The 8,047-nt window shown below is 41.9% G+C and overlaps 1 protein-coding gene across 19 annotated transcripts in view; it reads left to right on the forward strand.

The window, feature by feature from the left end:
* CD44 (CD44 molecule (Indian blood group)) overlaps positions 1-6,848 on the forward strand; it is an 81,667-nt gene extending 74,819 nt beyond the window's left edge. For all 19 annotated transcript variants that reach the window (XM_023528662.1, XM_023528664.1, XM_023528665.1 and 16 more), the window contains one exon: positions 5,919-6,848. In XM_023528662.1, the coding sequence (XP_023384430.1) occupies positions 5,919-6,123 (205 nt within the window). In that variant the 3' untranslated portion in view covers positions 6,124-6,848. The remainder of the gene's footprint in view (positions 1-5,918) is intronic.
* The last annotated feature ends 1,199 nt before the right edge of the window (positions 6,849-8,047 follow it).

An 8,047-nucleotide genomic window follows, 5' to 3' on the forward strand; every position in this document is an offset into this window, starting at 1 on the left:
CCTCCTGGCCCTGGCTTTGATTCTCGCAGTTTGCATCGCGGTCAACAGTCGAAGGAGGTAAGGAGATGCTCTTTGGAGCCTTCCACTTTGGAAGGGAATCTTTTAAATTCAGGCTCTATGTCCCTGGTTCTCAGAATCAGCAGCCTCGGCACCCTGAGAGCTTGTTAGAAATGCAGAATCTCACTGCAGACCTCCTGTCTCAAAGCCTGTGTTTTGGTCTTAGAGATTCACGTGCATGGTACAGTGTGAGAAGCCCTGCTCTGGCACATTTTTCAGAGAAAGGACACACTATGATTATCTGGACCACCACTTTGAAATAGTAGTGAATCTCTCGAGGCTCTTAATTACTTTGAAGTTAAACCCACAGAGTCTCTGTCTGATGAAAGTTAAGAAATACCTTGCCAGGAAGGTATAAAAGTAGATACTCATTCATTGATTTGTTAAACAACTATTTATTGAGTGCATTCACAACGCACAAAAACACCATATAAAGATTTGGGGGTTGGTCATCCCTCTGTCTGAGACCCATGAAACTTTCTAGAACTCTTACCTAAAATAGGCATTGAGTTTATGTGTTTGTTGTTTGTTTTTGTAAAGATATTACTTTCTATTTCCTGAAAGCTGCAGTAGAAAGGATTCAGATTCTGGCCTAAGAAGAGCCCTCTGACAGTGAGGTCCGTGAAACATGAAGGACTTTCCTTAGGAAGATCTGAATAAAGACAGTCAACCCCCTGGAACTGGCGTGGGAACTGCTTTCACGTCCTCAGAGGTCCTTCTCTCTCCCTGTATCAACCATGGCCTATTTTTCAGAACTTATTTGAACAATACATATACATGGTTGAGCTCTGACCAGGCTTCAGAAACAATGCCACCTAAAGTGATGTGAAGGAAAACAGTAATTCTAGCAACAGTGGAAATGAACTCTGACAGGGGTAGTCCATAAGTCTGAATTTCCTGTTTAGGATGCTTTAAAGATGCATCATTTTTCTCTGAGCATATGCATAGGAACACTAAACTTTTGGTTAGTGTCTCTTGAGATTTCTTCTTATAAGGTAAAATAATCTAATTTCCAAGTGGGGCCACCTTGACAGTATCACTAGATTATCTAACAGGCCAGAAAGTGCCCCTCAGTTTGGGAGAAGACCCAGAGAAAAAGTATAGAATCTTTGTCGTTGGCTTTTTTGGAAAGCAACAAATACTTAATTCCACTGCCACATGCCAGCTACATAGTATCTCTAATTATCTGAGGAAATCAAATAATGCCACCTTATACTGGTACAAGTCAATCAAAGTGCTATATTAAAGTTATAGCTATGTTGCTATCTGCACCTTTGAGGGAATAATGAAAAAAACAGTCATCATAGCTGATTGTATAAGGAACAAGAACATGGAAAGAAAATCTGAAAGACCTCCTAGAAGTTTCCTAAGACTAAATGGAAGATTTTTTTTTTTAGTTGAATTTAAATAATATGACTTGAGGGAGCCCTTACAAAGAGTCTTTATACTTTCCCCCAGCTTCCTTATTTTCTCTTAGATTACTTTTGCTCAGTTAAATATGAATTTCCTATTGTTGGAAATCAGTCTTTTGGTTCCAGGCCATAGAATGCACTGCCGCTCACATACACAGTTCGTGAGCTTTGCACATGTCACCATAGAAACATTGGCCCCTAATGCTGTCGATGTGGGAGAGAACTCAGAGAAGCATCTCAGCTGTCCTCAAGAGCAGCTGGAGTCCGTGCAGTGTGGCTGGTTAGCTCACACGTCGCTCCCCATCATGTTAACAGCAAAAGGGGTCCCACTGCTACCTTCCCCCTCTTCACAAGACCAGCAGTCACCCTAGCAACAGGCAAATAGGGACCCATAGGATCCCTGCACAGCGAGTATCCATGGGGAAAGTAGCTGCTTGCACACCATAAATTACTATGTCCTGATCTGATAATAGAAAACAGATTTGCCACGCAGCCTAAGGGTGGTTAATGGCTTCACAGGCCCCTTAGTGTGCACTGTGTTTCTAAAACCACCAGCCTTTTTCTAATCCTCTTAAAGGCTGGGGCCTTTCTGCTTTACATTTTAGAGAGATACAGAATCCTATTTTCATCAAAGAAAGTTTGGTTGAAAGCAGGGACCAAGGACAGGCATTCATTTATTTGGCAAACATCTTTTGAGGGGTGATTGTGACTTGTCAGCACAGGCAAGGAGAAAAGGAAGATTAAAAATGAAAAAGGTACCATCCCTTCCCTAAAAGAATCCTGAGGTTTAGTGGTAATATTGACCTGTTGGATGAGTCAGCTAATATTTATCGAGTACATACTCTGCGCCAGGCACTATTTTATGAATTATGGTTAAAAGATAAACGTGAAGAAGCATTAGTCACTGAAGTTGATGTTCAAGGCTTGACCACGGGCTTCCATGGCACTGTGATCTGTGAATTGCATCATCATAAAGATTCTGATTTAGAGGTCCTGTTATTTCTTTAGCTTTTCCCATCCCTATCATAACCTACATCACCTTTCCTTGCTGTTCTTCAAGCAACCAGAGTCCTTGAATTGCAGCATTTTAATGAAAATTGTACTTTATTCCCTCCCCTCAACAGCAAACAATGGTTTTAGGAGTCAGTTGGCTTTGTAGATGTTGGATGAGGCCCAAGAGAAAAAGTTAGGTGCCTTTCCCTTAAATAATTGATCTGATTTATTATATGAAGAGGAGAAAAAATGTGAATGCCTGACCAGAGAAGGCTTCACAGAACAAGAATGATTAAAGAATGTTCCTCTGATAATTGTGCAGAAAAGGCCTTCGCCAACTTCCATAGTCATGGGAATAATCGTCTTTTCTGTAAACCCCATTTGGCAGCCATCTACCTTCTGCTTGGTAGGTCCCCTTTATAAAGCTCCATGATTTAAAAGTGTCTTCCTTCTTTTAAACTGTGGTCGAGCTCAAAAACAGTTCTACCTCTGCACTGTCTGATACACAACCACGAACCGCTTGTGGCTACCAAGCACTCAAAATATGGCTAGTCTGACTTAAGAAGTGAATTATTAATTTTATTTAATTTTAATTAGTTTAAATTTAAATAGTCACATGTGGCTTGTGTCTACCATGTTAAATGGCACAGCTCTAATTCCAAGAAAAATAAATCTCTAAATATCTTTAAGGGTTGTCAGGTAGAAGAGACATATGATCACTTGTTAAGTTACCACCCTCCACCCCAAGTTTTTCGAGAGAAATTCCTCTGTGCCCTAAATGTATGTTACCTGGTTTCTAAATCCCATCCAGCCTGCTCGCCCTCTCCAGCAAGGCTCCAGCCTCCCTGCTTCCACATTATATGGTCACTGTATGCTCAGATAAGGCCTGAGATTTAAGGGGAAAGAAGATAAAGCCAAGATGTAATTTGGCGCAGATCTCTGACCTTTGGACTCAGAAAATCTAAGCTGTAGATCCAATGTCTGTCCTGCCATAGCTAGCAGCGCAGCCTCGGACGATATCCTGGACTTCTTAAACTCTGTCTCCAGTTTACATTGGATGATTTCTGGAGTCCCTTCGACTTTATTACTCCTTTTAAAATTCCTCTAAGAAGAATGAAAATGTTAGAAGTTATCTTTTTAAAGCATTTATCTAAAAGCCTGGAGCAGTAAAATTTGGACTGAGTGATTTATGAGAATCATCCTACCTTCCACAAAGAACTCAGGCGGTTAACAGAGACACACAAATCCAAAGGGACGTGCAGGCAGAACAAAACCCAAGCGCCAAGGTCCTAAGCCCTACAGGTCGAATGTTCTCTGCTTTCAAAATCAGCTTCATCTACATTAATAACACCAATCCCCACTTAACCCCCATGCACTTTTTTATGCTTATAAATCACTTTCCTGCAATATTTCATTCACCTTCTCTAGTACCCATTAGGCAAATGGGAATTACTTTAATAAGACACCGTTCCTCCAAAGAACCCAAGATACCACCTGAGAATCGGAAATAGCACTAGCAGAATCCCACCTTCAGCTTTTTAAGTCATCTTCATAATAAATGTAAGAAGGTGGGTGGAGACAGCCAGAAAAAATAAGCAAAACCCATTTCACATGGCTCTTGTTATATTCACAACTACAGCCAGTGATTCTTGAACACTTGCTGTGTTCCAGATACTGCTCTAAGTGCTTATCCGAGGTGTTGGTTTCCTCATCTCACAAAGTTTATAAGAGCAACAACAATAATAGACTCATGTATGCAATGCCAGGCTCTCGTTCTAGGGCTTTCTACAATCTTGTGAAACCGGTACTTTTAATAGCCTGATATTGTAAATAAGATAGCTGAGGCTCAGATAGGTTAAGTGAGTTGCCCCAGGCCACACAGCAGTAAGATCTCAAAACCAGGCCTTTCAAGCCCCTGCTCTTGTCTATGTGAACTGCATTCGTATTCCCAGCCCCACGATCTGTAGCATAGGTCAAGCATCCTTCCCTCTGCCCCTCATGGAGCATTCTGCCAGAGGAGACAGTATCTGCCTCCTATTGAGGAGGTATAATTTCTACTTCCCCGAACGAGATTAAAGTTTATGGCCTTGGCAGTCCTAGCGGAAATGGCCCATGATCATGAATAATAGAGGCTTTGTCTCTACAACTCCAAATATCCGGCGGCAAAGTGAACAATTCCGACTTCATACTGTTCCCAAATGTCCAGATGGTTGGCAGCATGAATAGAGCTGGGCAGAGTCCAGGCTTTTGGTCCTAAAGGCCTCGATTTGAATATTGACTCTCTGTCTTACTAGAGTCAATACCTAGAGTCAACAGCTGTGTGACCTCAAGCTAGCAATTAAGCCTCCCTGGGCCTCAGTTTCCATTGCCGTACAATGGGAATAACGACTGTTTTGCGGAATTATTATGAAAATTACTTGAAATTACATGTAAAGTGCAAGGCATTCAGGAAGTGTTCAATAATGCTAGCCCAGTTCCCTTCATCCTCGCCCCACTTGTGAGGCTCTGAAATTTTGCTTCCATCAAGCATGATCTGACTTCTAAATATGTAGCAGTGATCATGTTACAGGAAAGAGGGAGCATTGTGTCAGGTCGCGTGGGGTGAGTGATGACAATGCTACGACCAAGGGACAAGATCAAGGTCATGGTCTTCTATGGAAGACCTTCTGCATTTGAATCTTAAGTAATGTTACTGAGAAACCTTAAAGTAACAGTGAACTATTTGCCTTGTGTCATTCAACTTCCTATATCCAGGGTTATATGGAAGTTAACCAATGTTAGAGAAAAATCAATATGGCCTTATACTTCTCAGTGCATGCAGTAATAACCCTGACAAGGTCAACGAAGTGTGATAGGGAAAGGAAGTAATGGGACTTTCTCAAATACACGAATCAGAATGATTTACAATCATCATGTAATGGTTTATCTAACTCTGCAGAAATTACTAAAGCGCATATGAGAGGCAAATATTTCCACTGCATAGTATGGTATAAGGAGAACTTGAGAGTCAGAGACACACTAGGGTTTAAATTCTGAATCTTTTATTACTTGCTGAGTAACCTGGGGCAAGTTACTGAATTTTCTGAGCCCCAAGGTCACTTCATGCATGCTAGGGGATGATAATAGGGGAAGCACTGCCTTCTCTGAGTTGTGACAAACTTGAGTGCTCATCAGAACCCTTTGAGGGCTCTTTAAACCACAGATCCTGGGACCCGCTCCTAGAATTTTTCTGATCCAATACTTCTAGGGTGAGGCCCAGAATTTGCATTTCTAACAAGTTCACAGTTGATGCTTTTGCTGTTGGTTCCAAGACCTCGGCGAAGTGCTGATTAAAAGTCAGTAAGACAAAACACACTAAAACCATTATAAACCATAGGGATAATGATGGTGGCGACAACAATGATGATGATAATTGGGCCATTGCACCCTTTTCTCATGTGATTTTTAAATTATTAGGTGTGGGCAGAAGAAAAAGTTGGTGATCAACAATGGAAATGGAGCTGTGGAGGAGAGGAAGGCAAGTGGACTCAATGGGGAGGCCAGCAAGTCTCAGGAGATGGTGCACTTGGTGAACAAGGAGCCATCAGAGACCCCGGACCAGTTTATGACAGCCGATGAGACGCGGAACCTGCAGAATGTGGACATGAAGATTGGGGTGTAACACCTACACCGTGACCTTGGAAAAAAATGACACGTAACCATTACAGGGAGCTGGGACACTTCACAGATGCAATGTGCTACTGATAATTACATTGGGGTTCTTTTTTAGCATAAAATTTTCTACTCCTTTTTGTTTTTTTGTGTTTTGTTTCTTAAAGGCAGTCCAGTTTATAAAAACAGCATTGCTTTCTGAAACGAGGGCCCAATTAACAATCGGTAAGAATTTGACTGTTCCAGTTCCCACCTAGAAGCCTCTCACTCCCTGGGGTGTGCTATGGATGACTTCTAACAAAACCCAACAAATCCATCTTCCCAGTTGACTCCCAACCTTCCTTCCACCCCACCTCCCAGGGGACAGCCACATGCTAAGGACATCTCCAAGGCTAAGAGGGATTGGTTCCTGGGAGGAAATTTGGATGGGTTCATTTTGCCCCTCCAGCGGCCCAATCCCTGGGCGTTGCTTTCCAGCGGGTATAGGGGATCGGATGTACTGGTTATACATCCCTTTCCACAGATCCCCTGGAAATTTTTCAGATGCTTCTGGGAAATGCCCAAAGGGTGAAGCTATTTATCTGTAGTAAGCTATTTATCTGTGTTTTTGAATTGTTAAACCCTGGAGGTCCTTTGATCAGTATGATCTTTTTTTGTTTTGTTTTGTTACTTTGTCAGAGGCACAAAGGGGTTTAAGCTGATTCGTAATAAACATCTGTATTTCTTCTACTTTAATCCTTTGTGTTGTGATCCTTCCGTTTCTTAACCAGCAAGGTCTGGCTGGGTTCCAACAGCTCATCAGGAAGATGTGAGAAGGTCCTTCCTGAAAGTCTTCATCTCAGAGCCACTAAGACCCCACTCAAACTTACTCAACCAAATCTCACAGAAGATCAAGGAAGGCAGCACTGGTTTATTTCTGAGGCTCCAAAGGTTTTCTGTTCTGTCCTAGAACCATAATTGTGAGAGGAGGAGCTTCATCTGCTTTATGTTTTAATGGCCACCTGTTCTCTCCCCTGAAAACTGTGAAAAGTCACATTACATTTACCTGACTTACCATTATGGCATCTCATTTCATGGACGCAGACCTCATTAGTGATGCCCATAAACAATATGGAATTGCCTTTTGACCTCTTATAATCAAAAGAGAAGCAATGGAAATGAAAGAGAGCATAGACAGTAGCCAATTGATTGGCACAGATTGGGGAAGACGAGGGAGGGAGCAGTGCAGATCCTGTTTGAGTATTTTTATGGCTGTATTTATTTATACCTTAACAAGTTGTCTGCCCCCGGTGCAGTTGCTACTCAGGGTAAGTTAAGTGCCTGGGGAATCCCTCAAAAGTTTACAGGGCTTTCTCACCATTGGAATCCTATCACCAGATACCAGGGTTATGGCCAAATAAGAGACCAATGGCTTTATCCCTTGCTTGGCAAGTCTTTTGTGGTCTTTATTTATAAGTTCAGAAGATCAAATTTGTCTTGGAATTTCCAAAGTCTACTACTTATAATAGAAGAGATTAAATCTATAAAGTAAGGGCTCCTATAAAATGGGGTACCCATAAAAAGTCATCTATTGCCTAAATGATATGTTTAACCGGCACTGTTTCTCACACAAAAAGAAGAAGGGAGTGGGGAGGAGGAGAGGAGAGAGGAAGAGGAGGAGGAGAAAAGGAAAAAGCTCCACATAAATCAGGGCTGGGCTTATACAACGAGTTGGTTCTGAAGGAATATTCAAAGGAGAGAAGCCCGCTTTCCACACTCATTCCCAAACTCTGCTCTCCCCCGTCCAACCTCACAGCCCCCTTTCTGCGTCTTTGAAAATCTCCTTTCTCTTCTTCTGTGAACATTATAGGCAACTTTGATGCGTCTGGTTTTCTTTTTATTTTCTAGTTGAAAGAAAAGATAATGGACATCTGACCACTCTCTTTTGACTGCCA

This window comes from Pteropus vampyrus, unplaced genomic scaffold (genome assembly GCF_000151845.1).
Source record: "Pteropus vampyrus isolate Shadow unplaced genomic scaffold, Pvam_2.0 Scaffold31, whole genome shotgun sequence".
Lineage (NCBI taxonomy): Eukaryota > Metazoa > Chordata > Mammalia > Chiroptera > Pteropodidae > Pteropus > Pteropus vampyrus.